We start from the raw sequence: 15,810 nt of genomic DNA, 5'->3' as shown, positions 1-15,810 counted from the left end.
GGGGCAGGAGCGTTTTCAGCTGGAAGCCTCAAGCCTCGGACCAGTGAGTGTGCCCTTCAGACCGAGAGCCTCCGCAGCTGTTTTTCCTTCCCACGGTAGAAGCAGCCAGATCGAGAAAGCCCTTTAAATGTGTGTTTATTTGGCCTGCAAACACCGTTCTTGAGCGAATACACAGGCGCGTGCAGAGAAAATAGGAGAACCTTAGAATGGTTATTCATGAAATGCCGTGCCCCACACTGGCCAACCAGCTGCCCACGGGGCACCCGAAAGCAACAGCTCCCTCCAGCCCATGTCCCCCCACAACTGGCGTGCACGGGCAGTCTGGCTCTGCTCTCGGGGGAGCTGGCAGCCACGGACAGCCTCCTCTCCCTCTGTGAAGGGGACCAGTCCCTTTCTGACGCCACCCAGACTGGTGGCCGCCGCTGCCCCTCGTGCAGGCGAATGTCATTGTTTCACTCTGGGCTGTGCAAAAGACCCTTTTCATCTGCCCCGAACCTCCCACCCTTCAGCACCATGGGATGGCCCCAAAATCCTATTATGCGTGAGAGAGAAAAGCATCTCTCTGCTCAGTTTTTCCGCACCACAAGAAGACCTCTCAGATGCGTAAGTCCCGCATCACATGCAAGTTCTGAAATAGTCGCTGTAGTTTCAGCAGAGGCTTGGTCACCTCGCCACACGGGCAGCCCATGGCCAGGCGAGCCGTGCCTCCTTGGTCTGCGGTCCAGGCACCATGTGCCATCGGGCCACTCCGAGGCCCGTCGGTTCCTTCTCCGGAGGGCTCTTCAGCGTGCAGCGGGACTTGGGCCTCGGCAGCCCATCGAGCAGGCAGCCTTCCTCCAGGAAGCTGGAAGGAGCGGGCCTGGGGAGCTCCCGGGGAGGCTGCCCGTCCGGGGACAGAGGGGTCTGCCCAAGTGCCTCGCCGCTCCCATGTTCAGCTTTTGCGCGCGCAGAGAAAGGCGTCCTCAGGAGGCTGTGCAGCTCCCGGCCTTGGGCAGTGGCGGCTTTGAAGCCCTTTATGTGGGCAGCCATCAGACGAGGAAAGGGGAGGGCGCCCACTCGGAGACACAGACGGCCCTGGGAGCGGAGGCCAGCTGCGCTTCCCCCCGGCTTTGCAATTACCCAACTTGAGGGGAGGCGGAGGAGGGTTTGGGGTAATCAGTTTGTCCTTAATCCCCTCTCTGCTCCCCCCCCGGCCCTGGGTCAGGGGCCGGACCGAGCGCTTCTCCCTAAGCCGCTTTCCCTTGCTCATCCTTCCTGGGATGGGGCTGGTCTCCCGCTCGCTTCCCCAGGGAAGGCTGGGGTGAGGCCGGTGTGCCAGCGGTGCTGAAAGGGCCGGAGCCGCCAGGTCAGCGCTGGGAAGCGACCGGCCAGGGAAAGGCAGGGAGGTTGTGCGTGCTCTCCAGACCTTGTGTGGCTCCCAAAGGGCCCCTGTCTCGTTTGATACCTTATTTTGCTCAGTACAGCCCCATCACTGAAGTGCTCTAGGCAGATCACAATTAAAACCATAAAACAAGGATGATAACGTTCAGTATATCCATTTCAAACTACACCATAAAAATCCCCCCCCCCCGCCACAGAACCTGAGAGAAACACAATGTTTTAAAACACCGTTCTGGACTTAAAACAGGGCAGAACCTGGAAAACTGAAACACCTGGGAAGATAAGAAGGCCTCCTTCACCGGTGCCAGGCCAGGCCATCCGGGAAGCTCCTTCCACATCTGCAGCCTCAGCAGCTGCTCCTCTCACATCTTCGGTGAGGGCTCGGGGAGTGGGGGGTCTCTGCAGATGCCCCCACGCTGGATCCAAGTGCAGGCCCAGGGTGCAAGCTGCTTGCGTGCGCAGTGCCCCTCCGGGCAGGTGAGTCCATGAGGAATCCCGCCAGGTGACGGCTTGCTCTGGACTGCTCGGGATGGGAACTGAAGCATTCGGTCCACCTGGCGCCGTCATTATTTGCTTTTCGGCGCCAGGCGGACACCTTTTTATTTAAAAGTTATTTTAACTGTCAATTTATTATTATTGTATTTATAGATTTTAATATATATGGCCAAGATGGTACTAGTTTTTAAATTATCGATTGTATTTTTATGTTTATTTTGGATGTTGTGAGCCGCCCTGAGGCTTTGTTGCAATGGGGGCGGCATAGAAATATTTTAAATGAATAAATAAATTTGGGAAGGCAAGCCCCGGAGCAGAGGGGATGCGGGGCAGGCAGGGCACGTGGCACCCAGGTTGCCCGCGTCGCAGCTTGAAAGGGGCTTCCTGCTCAGAGATGGGCGGGCGGCACGTTCCCCTTCCCTTGCTGAGTGCTGCCAGGCAAGCGGCTGCCGATGGCGCGAGAGCAGGCTGGCCCAGCGTGTGCGGGTCAGTTGGCATCCCTGCTGCAGAACAAAGACCGGAGGCCCAGAGGTCCAGAAGGAGAGTCCATGGGGCGTGTGAGGGCAGGAGAGGCTCAGCGGGAAGCCGACGGGGAGGGCCGACCCATCGCGGGACCGGCGTGCATCGCAGCGCAGTCACGCTCAGGGAAGGCGAGTGCCACCTTGGCAGGTGAGCGGCCACTGACCTGGCCCATGAGCGTCTGGACCCGTGTCCCAGTTTTCGCCTCTGATGGATCCAGGCCACAAAGGCCAGCGGCCGCCCAGCGCTTTCACGGGGTCAAGGCACTTCCAGTGAGTTAGCGCTGAATGTTTTGGGGTGGTGATTGGGGGGGGGGCGTTGCTCACCTGGTATTCTCCAGATGTGTTGGGCTATCCTGGCCAAGGCCGTGCTAGCTGGGGATGATGGGAGCTTTTGCAACACATCAGGAGGGCGCCCAGCCAGGGAAGCGTGACTCTTCAGGCACCATCCACAGGGACCTGCCTCCTCGAGGCATTCTGGGAAACAACATGGTGGCCGTGGCCTGTTGCGGCCAGGCTTCCCTGTCAGCCGTCTCCTTCAGCCGCGGCCCCCGGGGGGGGGGGCGAGCCCTCTCACGGCCCTCTCCTGGGCACCCACAGAAGAGCAGGCCGGCCCGTCCTCGCTCGCACCCGTCCCCGGGGGCCGGGGAAAGCCAAGCGGACGACTCTGCCCACGTCCCTGACCCTGTTACCCACTTGTGAAAAGCCGCCCCTGAACGGAAAATGGATTGACCCAATTGGATTACTGGGCCGAGCTTCCTCTCCGGGCCCGGTGCCACCGCAGGCCTCTTCCGGCGCACGGACGCAGGGCCCCTTGGCCAACTCACCGGGGGGCAGCTGCCTCCTTCCCCAAGGTCACGCACAGAGACAGGCCCCCGAGCACCCGCTGGGGCCAAGGGACGGGCCGCTGGTGCCTCCGGCCGTGCCCGGAGGGTGGGAGGCTGGCGCCCCCGAGACGGGCCGGCCACGGCAGCAGGAGGCGCCGGCTCCAAAGCGCTCCGCCAAAGTCTGCGCGGCTCAGCCCGGAGCGAGGAGAGCAATCCGGACAACTGGCCATCCTGGCCGCCTGGTGGGAACTTTCCGCACCAGTCTTGACTGCTTTAATTGAGTATCCACGGGGACAAACTCTGCTGGATGCTGACCAAAGCCAGAGAGCCTCATGGAGTGTAGGGGGGACGGGTGTCCCTTTTGACAGAGGATGGTGTTCTCTTTAAAGGCACCCTCTCTTGGAAGGACTGCTGTCCTCTCCAGTGGAGAGACGACAGCCACAGGAACTGCCACCTGTCACCACTGAACACCTGGGCAGGCGGACGGGTGGGCACACAACTCACCTGGGCACCCGCTTTCCTGCTAGCGTGAAATGCACGACTTTCCCTCTCCTGAATGTGCGTCCATGCACATAAATGGCCCTAGGATGATAGTAGGGTTACAGTGGGACAATTCTCTCTTGCCGCTTGCCCTCTCGCGCGCTCGTTTTGCGAGCCGCCCTCGCTGGCCTTCTTAGCGCTCCTCCACGCTGCTTCGTCCTCCTCATAGCAACCCCGAGAGGCAGGTGCTGCCCAGAGACCGGGGGACGAGTCTGAGGGTCCAGAACTAGAACCCAGCTCTCCGAAGGGACCAGCCCAAGCTCTTGCCGCCTCACCACCTACAGAGCGTTGGCTGTCGGGCCACCCAGGAGCGACATGAAATGAAGGCAGCTTTGCTCACGGGTCGAGCCTGTTGTGTCATTCACTGGGTGTGGTGCCTCTGCGAAGGCGAGGCATCCCGGAGAAGACCATCCCGCTGGGGAACGTCGAAGGCGGAGAAGCAGCGGAAGGCCAACACCTGAGGTGGGTCGGTTCCGTCAAGAAAGCCCCGCCTGGATTGGCAGGGCTGTGGCACGCGGCATTTTTGAGGTAAGTCAGGCTGCACCTCCTGGGAAGTTGAGCCTCCGGAGAAGCAGCAGCCAGGGCCAGCCTGGACTCCGCAAGCAACTGGCAGCCGTCCGGGAGTTGCCCCGGGGTCCCCAGAGGGGCTCTCTCGCAGTGCGGCCCATGCTGCGTGGCATCCCGCAGCGCCACCTGTCCGCGCCTGCCAGAGGTCGTCCGGCAGGCAGCTCCTCGGGGCGCTCTGAGCCCTCCAGCCAGCCGCGGCTGCTGGCTCCCCTCTTGCTTTTCTCCAGCCTTGCTCATTCAGTGGCAGGATCAGCAAAACCACCAAGGTCCTGTTCCGCCTTTTCTACCTAGCGCCCAGGCGTGCCGAGCATTGCAGTCTGACACACCTGGAGAGCGCCATGTTGGGGAAGGCAATGCTAATCTTGCCAAGGCTTTTTTGAATGACCCGAGTGTTTCATGTAGGGTTATGTTCCTGAAACCCTCCCCAGGACCCTGCAAGGTAGGCCCCCACCGTTTTCCACAAGCAGACCCATTGCAGACACGAGGCTGCAAGGTGAAGGCCAAATGGCTCAGCTCCAGCCACCAGGTGAGCCCGGCAGTGAGGACAGTGTCCAGGTGGGGACTTCGCAGTTCATGAAGCGTTCACTGTCCTGCCGCGCCCAGCGCTAGGGGGTCCTCTGCCCACGTGTCGAGCAGCTGCTTCCAGGCACCACGTCGTGCGGGAGAAGCCCAGCCCTCCCTGGAGAAGAGGGGCACTCCCCACCCTGCTTTCGCCACTGAGCCGGCAAACGCCCCTCTGCGTCAGGGAACCCGAGCCTCCCGGGCTTCCACAGCCTCAGCTGTCCAGCCGGGAATGTTCCCTGGAAATTTTGATAAGAAACAAATCCCTTCACGCCATGGCCAGCCCCACTAGCAGACCCCCGGGGCCCAAAAGAGACACAGGGCTCGTCCGGGATTTGAACCCGGGACCTCTCGCACCCTAAGCGAGAATCATACCCCTAGACCAACGAGCCAGCTGGAGCTGTGGGCTGCCAGATGTTCTTTGGAGGGGCTGTGGCACGGTGCGCAAGAGAAGGGCCGGCCAGGCTGCAGACTGGAAGATATCACATTACTTTCCTTGCGGATGCGTAAAAGCAGAGCGACAACCAGGCAAGCGAAGACCGGGCTTCCTCCACGCTGGACCACGTGGCAAGCAGGCGAGATCTGCCTGTTTCCGTGGCCTGCAGGACCACAGAGTGCAGACCAAGAACCCAAACCGGCCTCTTAAAAGGCAAAACCTGGACTGAACCCGTGTGCTCTCGACTTTGTCCAGGCAGGGGGCCAGCGCTCAGCATGCTGCCTTGGAACGGAGGGCTTCTTGATCCTTGCCGAAGCGAAGAGCTGCTCTCCCCAGAGACCCGTGAATGACGCTTCCCTCCGCAGCTTTCTTCTCCCGAGTCGGAACTTGGGCCCACCCACCCCCACCGGCTACTCCTGGGGTCTCCAAAGTGGAATGTGTGCACAGGCCTTTCGGATAGTGTCCGCCAGAGCCCTCCTCTGTTTATCTGGTCATTTTCATTTTAAATTTGGGGGTGGGCCTGCTGCAAAGCGAAGTGAAGCAAAGCCAAGTAGCGAAGCAAAAAGCAACGCAACTTCCTCCAGCCGATCTTTGCTTCCAGGACAGCCTCTGAGCTCCAGACACACGCCCAAAATGAGGAGGGGGCAGTTTGGGTGCAGTATTTATTTATTTATTTATTTTTGCCTCGGTGGCTGTACGGGGGGCACACACGTGTTGTGATTCCCAAGAGCATTGCCGCATTTCCTTCTGTGCCACTGGAACTGAGTCGTGTTTGTGGGGGCAAGTACGGGGTTTGGCATTTGGGGACCGGCCTGCACCCCAGCCACGTATGCAGCTCCTCCATCAAGTGCGCGATGTCGGCCCCCCCTCGCTCTGCCTTCTGTGTTGGAAGAGAAAACCGGTTGGCTGGACTGTGAGGTGCCACCCTGGGCAGGTACCTTCCCGTTGGTTTTCCTCTCTTCCCACTAGGCCTGCCTCGCAGGAACAGGTGCTCTGCCCCGGCCGTCGGCCCCGGCATCCCTTGACGGTGCAGCAGGTCGTGACGGAGCCCTTGCCGTTCCGCAGCACGCTCGTTGTGCGCAGCTGTGGAGGCGAAGACACTCGACGCCTCCTGCATCCCGGGAGGGAGATGCTGGCGCCGTGGAGAGGTTCCCCTGTGGGTCCAGGACGTGTGAAGAAACACGGGGGAAGGAAGCAAAAGGAGGCGGTCGACACGCGGCCCCGTCACGTGAATTAAGTTGCTCCTCTGGGGAGCCACGGACGTCTGGCTGGCCAGGAGGCCCTTTCGGGTGCGATCCTGTGCGTATCAGAGCAGCAGCCTGCACCTTTGGTGGGAGTTGCAGGAGGCTTTTCAGCCGAAACATGCCCAGGCCTGGGAGGAGAGGGGGGAATTGTCCCAGCTCCAAAGGACTTCCAGGCAGGATGTGCTCCCAAGCGCCCACCGGGCCCCCATGGTGCGGAGCCTCGTGGTGCTTTGGGAAACCCTGGAAGCTGCCTCACCCCTAGCCAGCGCACCGCCGAGCTCCTCCCTCCCGGTCTGGCTAACACCGGCTGGCTCTCGAAGGCTGCCGCCAGGACTTCTCCGGGCCTATGGGAAGAGGCCAAGGTGGCACTTGGGGGCCTTCCTCCCGCCAAGCAGGGGATCTTCCCACCAGGCCCTCCAAGTCTCTCTCCCTCCCTCCCTCTTTATATGGAGGGGACCATCCTGCAGCCCTCCAGGGATTTTGGCCCACAGATTGCACTGAGGGCGCTCGCTCGGGTTAGCGCCAGCACACATGGAAGGCCTCCGCTTTCCTTGCTCCACAGTATTTAGTGTTTCTGGGCAAGCTCCTTGGAGCCAGACTCATAGCAGAGTGGGAAGGGGCCAAGAAGGTCATCAGGTCCAACCCTGCTGTTGCAGGACACCAAGTCACACCATCCCACTCAGGGGGCTGCCCAGTTTCGCCTTGAATGCCTCCAGTGAGGGAGAGCCACCCCCCCCCCCGGGCAGCTGGTTCCACAGTTGTATTGCTCTGATGGTGAGGAAGCTCTTCCTGACGCCCAGCCTGAATCGGGGTTGTCGCAGCTTGAATGGACTATTCCACGTCCTGCACTCTGGCATCAGCAGGAAGAGATCTTGGCCTTCCTTTTTGGGACAGCGTTTGAGGTCCTTACATAGGGATCTCATCTGCCCCCTCAGTCTTCTCTTCCCAACGTGCCCAGTTCCCTCAGTCCCTCCTCATAGGGCAGCATTTCCAAACCCGGATCGTTTCTGTTGCCCTCCTCTGGACCCTCTCTAATTTTGCAATATATCAAAAAAGTCTCCAGGTACCACGAGTGCAGAGAGGGTGTTCCTCCCCTTTGAAATGAGCCATGCTCGGCATCACACAATTCCACACGATTCCCCCAATTCAATCTCTGCACATCCGCACCAATTTCAGCAGGAATTATTGCCCAGTTCGAGGCTGCAGCCTGTAAGAATCCTGGCGGAGGTACACAAAATTGGGAAGCAACTGAGGAATTCTAGCCCAGCAGGTCAGGCAGAAAGAAAAGGAGAGGAAGGAGGGCCATTTCCTGTCTCCGAAAATCCATCTTTACCACTGGCAATACGATAAATTTTGGATCCATGTGACCTGCTGTTGCAGACCTGGATTTTCAAAACTGGGAAATGCATGTTGAAGTGGAAGCCGTCTCCATCTGCCTCTGCCTCGTTCTCCTTCCTGGCGTGCTTCCACAAGGAAAAAACAGGGCTTGTCCGGGATTTGAACCCGGGACCTCTCGCACCCTAAGCGAGAATCATACCCCTAGACCAACGAGCCAGCTGTTGCATTCTCCTTCCAGATGTTTTCTTCAGTTGGCCAGAAACAGCAAGCTCAAATTACATCCCCTACTTGTGGCAGGCAAAGGACTGGTTTGGCACCCGCAGGCACATCGTGTTGCAGCCGAGCCCTTAACCCTTTCCTCACTGGGACTGGCAAGCCGGCACCATTCCGGGGAGGGTCACACCCCCTGCAGCTCCAAAGAAACGAACCGGGTTATGCAGGCGACACCTCTGCCCGCTTCCTCGGTGGGAAGCACAGCCGCCTGGACTCGGGCCTGCAGCCAGCACTGCTGGTGTGAGAGCACAGGGCCCCAGGAGGAGACCCGCTGCCTGCCAGCCGGCTTGGGGAAAGAGCATGTGCTCCTTTGCACACTGGAGACCTTGAATCACAGCTCGGTCGTGGCAAAAGGAAAGGCGAGCATTTGAGCACCTGCAGCTCGGTGGGTGTCCAGCAAGCTGCCTCTGAACCGTGAGATGTTTATGAAAAGAGGAAGAAGGCAAGGATGGTCGGTGCCAGGCCACCGGCCACCCACCTCCTGCCACTCTTTGGGGGTCCACTCTGGGGGCCCCCAGGAATGGGGATCTGGATGAGGCTCCGCAGTTCCACAGCTCAAGGGGTGCTATGGACTAGCAATGTGGTTTCCGATATACCTGGGGACAGGGGCAGCTTTGGGTTCCCAGTCCCAGGATCCTTGAGGGAAGCTTCCCTGGAAGGTACCTCGGGGCAGCTCTCTCTAGCTCCAGGTCATCTTTGTAGGGGGGGGGTCTCCAATCCAAAGAGGCTCTCTTGGTCAGCTCTAACCTGCATAGGAAATACGATTAACTTCTTAGCAGGCTGCGTGGGCCAGAAGGTAAGGATCTTAGAGGCCCACAAATCCCCAAGTTTGCCTCTGAGAGGATCGGGATTAGCGCCTGATCCGGCCTGAGCCCTTAAGTGGATTCCCCCCACCGCAGGCGTTCCATAAGAGGAGGGTCGGGTCCCCCGGGAGGGATTTGCGCGGCAGGCCCGGGAGCAGGAGGATGTCCGGAGAAGAGGACTTCTACCTCTTTGAGAACATCTCCTCAGTGGGCCCCTGGGATGGCCCCCAGTACCACATCGCCCCAGTCTGGGCCTTCTACTTCCAGACGGCCTTCATGGGCTTCGTGTTCTTTGCCGGCACGCCGCTCAACGCCATCATCCTCATCGTCACGGTCAAGTACAAGAAGCTTCGGCAGCCACTCAACTACATCCTGGTCAACATCTCCTTCGCCGGCTTCCTCTTCTGTGTCTTCTCGGTCTTCACCGTCTTCCTGGCCAGCTCCCAGGGCTACTTCTTCTTCGGGCGCCACGTCTGTGCCTTGGAGGCCTTCCTAGGCTCGGTGGCAGGTCAGCGCGTGGCGTGGGCCGGGAGCGGGAGGCGCCCGAGGCCGGTGGGCGGCGAGGGGGGATGAAGCAAGCAGCCGCCGGGCAGGCGGGGCTGGTGGGGAGGACACGGCAGGAGGCCAGCCACGGAGAGTGTCGGCGGCCGGAGTCACCTGTCCGTAGCCCCTTCCCAAACCACCTTCCCCGGTTGGGTCCCTGCAGGTGTCTTGGGCAACGTCCCCTGGGGACTGACAGGGCGGAGGAGGCCATTCCGGAATCGTTCCACGCAGGACGATCCATTTCAAACATGGCCTTGTCTCTCGTGGAATTCCTTGATGGATCAGACCACCGGCCCCTCTCCCCGCCAGCGGTCTGCTCCCGGCACTCTGGCTCCCTGGGCAAGACACCCTCCACGCTTCCTGCACGGGAGGCTGTCCGACCGTGGTCTCGGCAGGCGCCGAAGGCCGGGGAGGCAGGTTTCGGTGAGAATGCCGTTGGGGCATTCTCCAACAGGAGAGGGACTTCCTGCAGGCATCTGGCGAACTGCTCGCTGCCTCCAACACGGGGACACCCTTCAGCCGTCCCAGGTCCAAGCGGCCAAGAAGCGGTTTTTCGGAGTGGGGAATTTTGCCCCCCACGAGATGTTGTTGGACCCTGACTCCCGAAACCTTTCTCCACTGACCGTGCTGGCTGGGCTGAGGGAGTCCAACAACACTGGGGGGGTGCAGTTTCCCTCCGTCGCTCTATCCAACCGTTCGTCATCTCCGAAAGCGACGGTTGCCGCATCTTGGGACAGGAAGTTCCAGCAGTGGTGAGCGCTGGGTAAATGATGCCGATTCCCTGCGGGGACCAGAGGACTCGGGGGATTCCCGCAACCCCAGCCCAGCCACCTGTGTGTCTCTCCCTCCCCAGGCCTGGTCACCGGGTGGTCGCTGGCCTTCCTCGCCTTCGAGCGATACATCGTCATCTGCAAGCCCTTCGGAAATTTCCGCTTCAACGCCAAGCATGCGCTGCTGGTGGTTGCGGCCACCTGGGTCATCGGGATCGGGGTCTCCATCCCACCCTTCTTTGGGTGGAGCAGGTGAGGTTTCCTTTTCCTCCCAACAAGAGTGGGGAAAGCAGCGGAGGAACAGAAAGCTTGGATCAGGACCAGCTGAAGGTCACCGAGAAGGGTGGAGCCTCTGGAGTTTTGCAGGGCTCTGGTTTGCCAAGCCTTTTCCCCTAAAAAAACCCCCCAAAACCTTGACATTGATTCAGATTTTTTCCTAGCATGGGCCGGAATGCACCAACGCCACCACCCGTGCAGGGGCGGAGTGCACTGGGACGGGGCCTCCCTATCTGGGCAGGTGGCCAGGTAGCCTCTTTTGCAGAGGACTGTCCCCTACTTAAAAGTGTCCTTGGCTTGAAGGGCCGTCCTGACCAATTCCAGGGTAACATAGAAACATAGAAACAGGGCGAGCCAGAAGGGGTCTCCCGGGCCATCTAGTCTGACCCCCGGCTCCAGCCGGCTCCGCTCACGACATGCCCGCCGTGCGCACATCCAGCCTGTCCTTGGACACCCGCACCGGTGGGGTGGGAATAAGGAGCCGGCAGGGCCGCTGGCCGTCCGCAGCAGGTGCCTGAGCCTGCAAGTGAGCAGGCTCCCCGGGTTGCCGCCCTTCACACTGGGACGAGAGGCGTTGCATTTCCATTCGGTCGGTTGGCAGCGATTGCCCCAAAATCCGCCATCTGTGCACATGAAGTAGCACATGCGTACGTTACGCGAGACTTTCCCCCCTTTGAGGGACCCGTCGGTGGTCATTCCAGGTGCTGGCGCTTGCGCTGCTTCCAGTACTGGTACAAATCCCAGGAAGGAAGTCGCGTGGCGGCTTTCAGTCGGGGTGGTGGGAGCCCTTCCCTGTGGCAGCGCCCCCGGGCCCACCGCTGACGGCCCCCCTCCCTCAGGTTCATCCCCGAAGGCCTGCAGTGCTCCTGCGGCCCCGACTGGTACACGGTGGGCACCAAGTACAAGAGCGAGTACTACACCTGGTTCCTCTTCATCTTCTGCTTCATCGTGCCGCTCACCCTCATCGTCTTCTCCTACTCACAGCTCCTGGGCGCCCTGCGGGCTGTAAGTACCACCCGTTGTATGGTCCTTGGGGCAGGGAACGACGGCAGAGCAGGGCCGCGCAACTGCAGTGGTGCTGGCGGATAATGCTAAGAGTAATAAACGTCAGCCTGTACCTAAAACGCAAATACCCACCCATGAGGACTGCGGGGCTGACAAGCCAGCATCAACGCGCCTGGTCAGCCGCCCGGGACGTCAATCAGAGGCAAAGCGCTTCGCAGCAGCCACTGCGACTCAGGCGAGGCCGGCTGCAATTTTACTGCACAGACAGCTGGTCCTGCCGAGCGGCTGATCTCAGCGCGGAACCCCGGAAGCGTGTGCGGCATTTTTCAATATTGATCACTTGTGGCATTCGTTCCACGACCCCGTGCAGTGCCTCTTTGCAAGAGGCGGCAATTCTAGAAGCTTCCGCCCGAGGAGTGGGAAAGGGGGCAGCAGGTGGTGGCCGAAAGGGTCCTGGGGCCAAAGCGGCCCCCAGGGAGGAGCGGTTACAAGCTCTGGGGCGTCTTCATTCAGAGAGCGAGCGAGCGAGCGAGCGAGAGTGGGAGTTTGACGCTGGAGGCAACAGGATGCCTGGAGTGGGAAGGGACCGCTGCATGCGAGCTTGGGGCCGTCCCGTGGAGCTGAGTCGCACGAAGGGGTCTCGCGGCGACTCTTCCCACCTGGCACCTCATCGAACGCGTTTGCTGCCCCTGGACGTGTGGCGGCCATTGGTCTGAGTGGCAGCAGAGCGCATAAGACATGTGTGCCGAGCAGCGACAGACTCTAATGCCACATGTCTGGGGGCATGCGCGGGGGGACACCTCTATAAAACTTACAGAAAAGTTTTAAATGAATGAATAAATAAATAAAGCTACCAGTGGCTCCTAGTCCTGCTGGCTCAGGACTAGCTCCAGGAACGGGCAGCGTGCTCGTGTGCGGGAGCTGCCGGGGAGAACACTGCCACCCCGAGCGCCTGCTGTCGGGCTGCCCAGGACGGCTGGCCAAGCACTGTGCGAGCAGCATGCGGCCGAGACGGGCCCTCGGCCGGATCCGGCCGGGCGCTGCCGTGCGTGGCACGAAGCCGGCGCTCCCGCCTGCGCGCCGCAAGAGACTCCCCGCCGGTCGTTTCCCTGCCCTGCAGGTCGCCGCCCAGCAGCAGGAGTCGGCCACGACGCAGAAGGCCGAGCGGGAGGTGTCGCGCATGGTGGTGGTGATGGTCGGCTCCTTCTGCCTCTGCTACGTGCCCTATGCGGCCCTGGCCATGTACATGGTGAACAACCGCGACCACGGCCTGGACCTGCGCCTGGTCACCATCCCGGCCTTCTTCTCCAAGAGCGCCTGCGTCTACAACCCCATCATCTACTGCTTCATGAACAAGCAGGTGAGTCCCGGGGGTGGGGGGGGGAGAGGCGGCCTGCCTGCGGGAGCGGGGCCGGCTCGGGAGAGGCCATCCCGCTGTCCCGGCGGCAGGCAGACCCCGAAGCCGGAGCCCTTTTGGCCTGCAGAACGGCGCGCAGAGGAGTCATTCGCCTCCAGAGCGAGCGCCTCGTTCCGTCGGCAAGGAGCGTGTCAAAAGCGCGGGACGGACCTCCGTGGCGCCGTACGGTCCAAGGGCTCCCTCTTTGCTCTGTGTGGGGAACGCCGCTGCTCTGTAGGCAGAAAACCTTTGAGAGTTTCGATTTAGCTAACAAGATCACAGGGTGCATTCAGAGCAGACTCAGGAAATATACAACTCAGAGGGGAAAGGGAGAATTAAGATGTTTAGGGATTTCTAGATTGCCAAAGAAAAACTTCCCAAGGGCAAAGGCTTCCTCGATGAACCACCTGTTCCTTCTGGTTATTTTATTCATGAGTTATGAGCGGATGCGTTTGAAATTATCGACAGTCGTGCTGCTCTCCTTCCGCTCTCCCACAAAAAGCCCCTTCCAAATGATGGGGAGGGGCCACTGTTGCCCAGGTGCCTTTTCGGTAGGCTACTCAGCGTGTCTCCCTTTTCTAAACTGGCATCTTCTCAGAATGATTGGTATTTATTATATTGTAAGCCATCCAGAGATGACTGGTATACAATGGGATAAAAATATCCTAATAAATACCCCCACCCTGCCAAAACAGGCTGGGGAGCGAGCAGAGGGAGGGGTCAAGAAAAGTGAAAATTCAGAGGAGGGGATTAAAAGAAAAACCTGGTAATTTGTGACGGTGCCCAGGGCGCTGCTGCGGCTGGAAGCCCCTCCCTGGCACATTCCACCCGTCTGGAATGGGGGTTTAGCCCCTTCCCCCATCCTCTACTGGGCTGAGGAGACCCGGCGATCTTCAGACCAAGGCCGGCCTCTCGAGCCGCTCAAAAGGAGCCACATGGGCAAGCTGCCGGCATCCCTCCGGCCACCCCGAGCTCAGGTTGCCCACCAGGTGTCTGGATGTGGTGACCTCTGACCCCCACCCCACCTTGCCAGGACTCCCGGCAGATCTGAAAGGCCTCTCTCCCCTCCCCAACCAGTTCCGGGCTTGCATCATGGAAACTGTGTGCGGCAAACCGATGACGGACGAGTCCGACGTGTCCAGCTCTGCCCAGAAAACCGAGGTTTCCTCCGTGTCCTCCAGCCAGGTTAGCCCCAGCTAAGGAGACATGCTGTGGGGTCCCGAGGGGCAGAGAAATACCCCCCGTGCCTCCCCGCCACAGCCACGATGCCCAAAGGGAGAAGGAACCGCATGGGTGCCGTGGCTCGGAGGGCCACGGCCCGGGACTCAAATCTCCAGTTAATTTGGTCTCGTAGCTTTCCAGGGCTGCAACGGACTGGCTCGATCAAAGACTGAGAGGACTGTTCGAGAAGGCAGGACACAAGCTGCCTGCCGGGAAAATCCGCAGGGGCTGCGCCGGGGAACTCGGTGATCCTTTGGCCCCCCTCAGATTCGCTTCCTGGGACCTCTGGCCCAACCTTTCTTTGGCCACAGAATGACCCCGTTGCACAAAGGGTCGCTTTTGCTCCGGATTGGGAAGCCGCCTAAGGCGCTGTCAGAGGCGATTCTGCTTGAACCCCTTCAGGGGTCGGTGCCGCAAAGGGGGAGCTGCAACATGGAAGCGGAAATCCAAGAGGCGGCTGACGATGGTGGAGGGTGCTAGGCAGTGGGTTGGCTGGGCCGAAGAAATACAAACCGGAGGGAAGCAAACGTCGTAAAGACCGCGGCCCGCGGTGCAGCCGGCCTGCCGAAGGTGGCTCAGACTGGCCCGGGGCGCCCCGTTGGGTGTTCAGCTATTTTGCAGTCGCTGGCAGCACATTTAAAGCTATGAACATGAGGACTGGTAACTTTATTTTGAAGCAACAATATAGAAACAGTACTGAAGAAAAAGGAATGATGAAGTTAGCTTGTAAATGGGCCTCAGTACAACATCCACCAGCAGTGCTGTGTTGAACAGCTGAAATTCCAACGCGGGGGTGTCAGTAGCAAAATTCAGGACATGGAACTGGTTTAGCAGGAACAACCCAGAGTGTGCTAAGCACCAGCTTGTGTTAACCACAAACATGGCTTGCACATTAGCCATATACAACCCAAAGTTCACAATCCTGCAATAACCCCATCTAGGGTTGTCTGTGGTTAATAAGCCATAGTTAAACCATAGTGGCGGGATTACATGTAATGACAACCTACACGTCAACAACCATCTGTATTCAACCCATACTTTGGGCTCTGATTCCCAGAAGTGTACATCCCAGCTGACGTAAGATCTGGAAATTTACATGTACTGGTTTGGCCAAGAGCAGCCTCTCAAACCCACAAAGGTATATATGGCAAAACCAAATGCCCTATTATAATTCTGGTGCCCTGGATGAACATGCTAAAGATGGATGAGCCCTCAGTCTCCGAAAGCTTTTCTTTTTTAAGTGTCCAAAACACATGTAATTCAAGCAGAACCTGCCAAAGCTTGTGTATCCAACTTTCCGTTTATTTTTGTTAAGAATTAGGAGCAAGAAGACTCTGGAATAAATCAAATCCCACGTTCCTGTGCAAAGAAATGCTTGATGAGCAGTCCTCAGTCCTTCACAAGGTGTCCAGTGCTTGGCCACCTGCTTTGCATGTTGCAGCCACCCAGCAGCTGGGATTAAAGGGCTTGTGACCCACAGACCAGCCCTCCCTCCCACCGGCCCCAGCGCATGACTGGGGCACCCCTGGTTGGGGGATTAGGGGTTCTAGTTCGGCACACCCGGTGGGCATCCGGTGGGGGACGCCTGCAGACGGCCTGGGGACGCTGCCCTTCACA

At 59.6% G+C, this 15,810-nt stretch overlaps 1 protein-coding gene and 2 non-coding genes across 3 annotated transcripts; 1 reads left to right on the top strand and 2 right to left on the bottom strand.

Annotated features, from left to right (window-relative positions):
- Positions 1-5,208: 5,208 nt before the first annotated feature.
- On the bottom strand, positions 5,209-5,280 carry TRNAP-AGG. Its single transcript has one exon. It is a non-coding gene; the product is annotated as a tRNA-Pro (tRNA).
- Positions 5,281-8,050: 2,770 nt separating this feature from the next.
- On the bottom strand, positions 8,051-8,122 carry TRNAP-AGG. Its single transcript has one exon. It is a non-coding gene; the product is annotated as a tRNA-Pro (tRNA).
- Positions 8,123-9,144: 1,022 nt separating this feature from the next.
- Positions 9,145-14,172, top strand: OPN1SW (opsin 1, short wave sensitive). Its single transcript, XM_044429417.1, has 5 exons — positions 9,145-9,490; positions 10,379-10,547; positions 11,411-11,576; positions 12,697-12,936; positions 14,050-14,172. Exons 1-5 carry the CDS (start codon positions 9,145-9,147, stop codon positions 14,170-14,172), a joined length of 1,044 nt encoding a protein of 347 aa, XP_044285352.1.
- The last annotated feature ends 1,638 nt before the right edge of the window (positions 14,173-15,810 follow it).

The sequence above is a fragment of the Varanus komodoensis genome, unplaced genomic scaffold, assembly GCF_004798865.1.
Source record: "Varanus komodoensis strain SLA01 unplaced genomic scaffold, ASM479886v1 scaffold1, whole genome shotgun sequence".
Taxonomy (NCBI): domain Eukaryota; kingdom Metazoa; phylum Chordata; class Lepidosauria; order Squamata; family Varanidae; genus Varanus; species Varanus komodoensis.
Note: the sequence above shows the minus strand (reverse complement) of the source record. Positions and strands in the feature narration are given on the sequence as shown.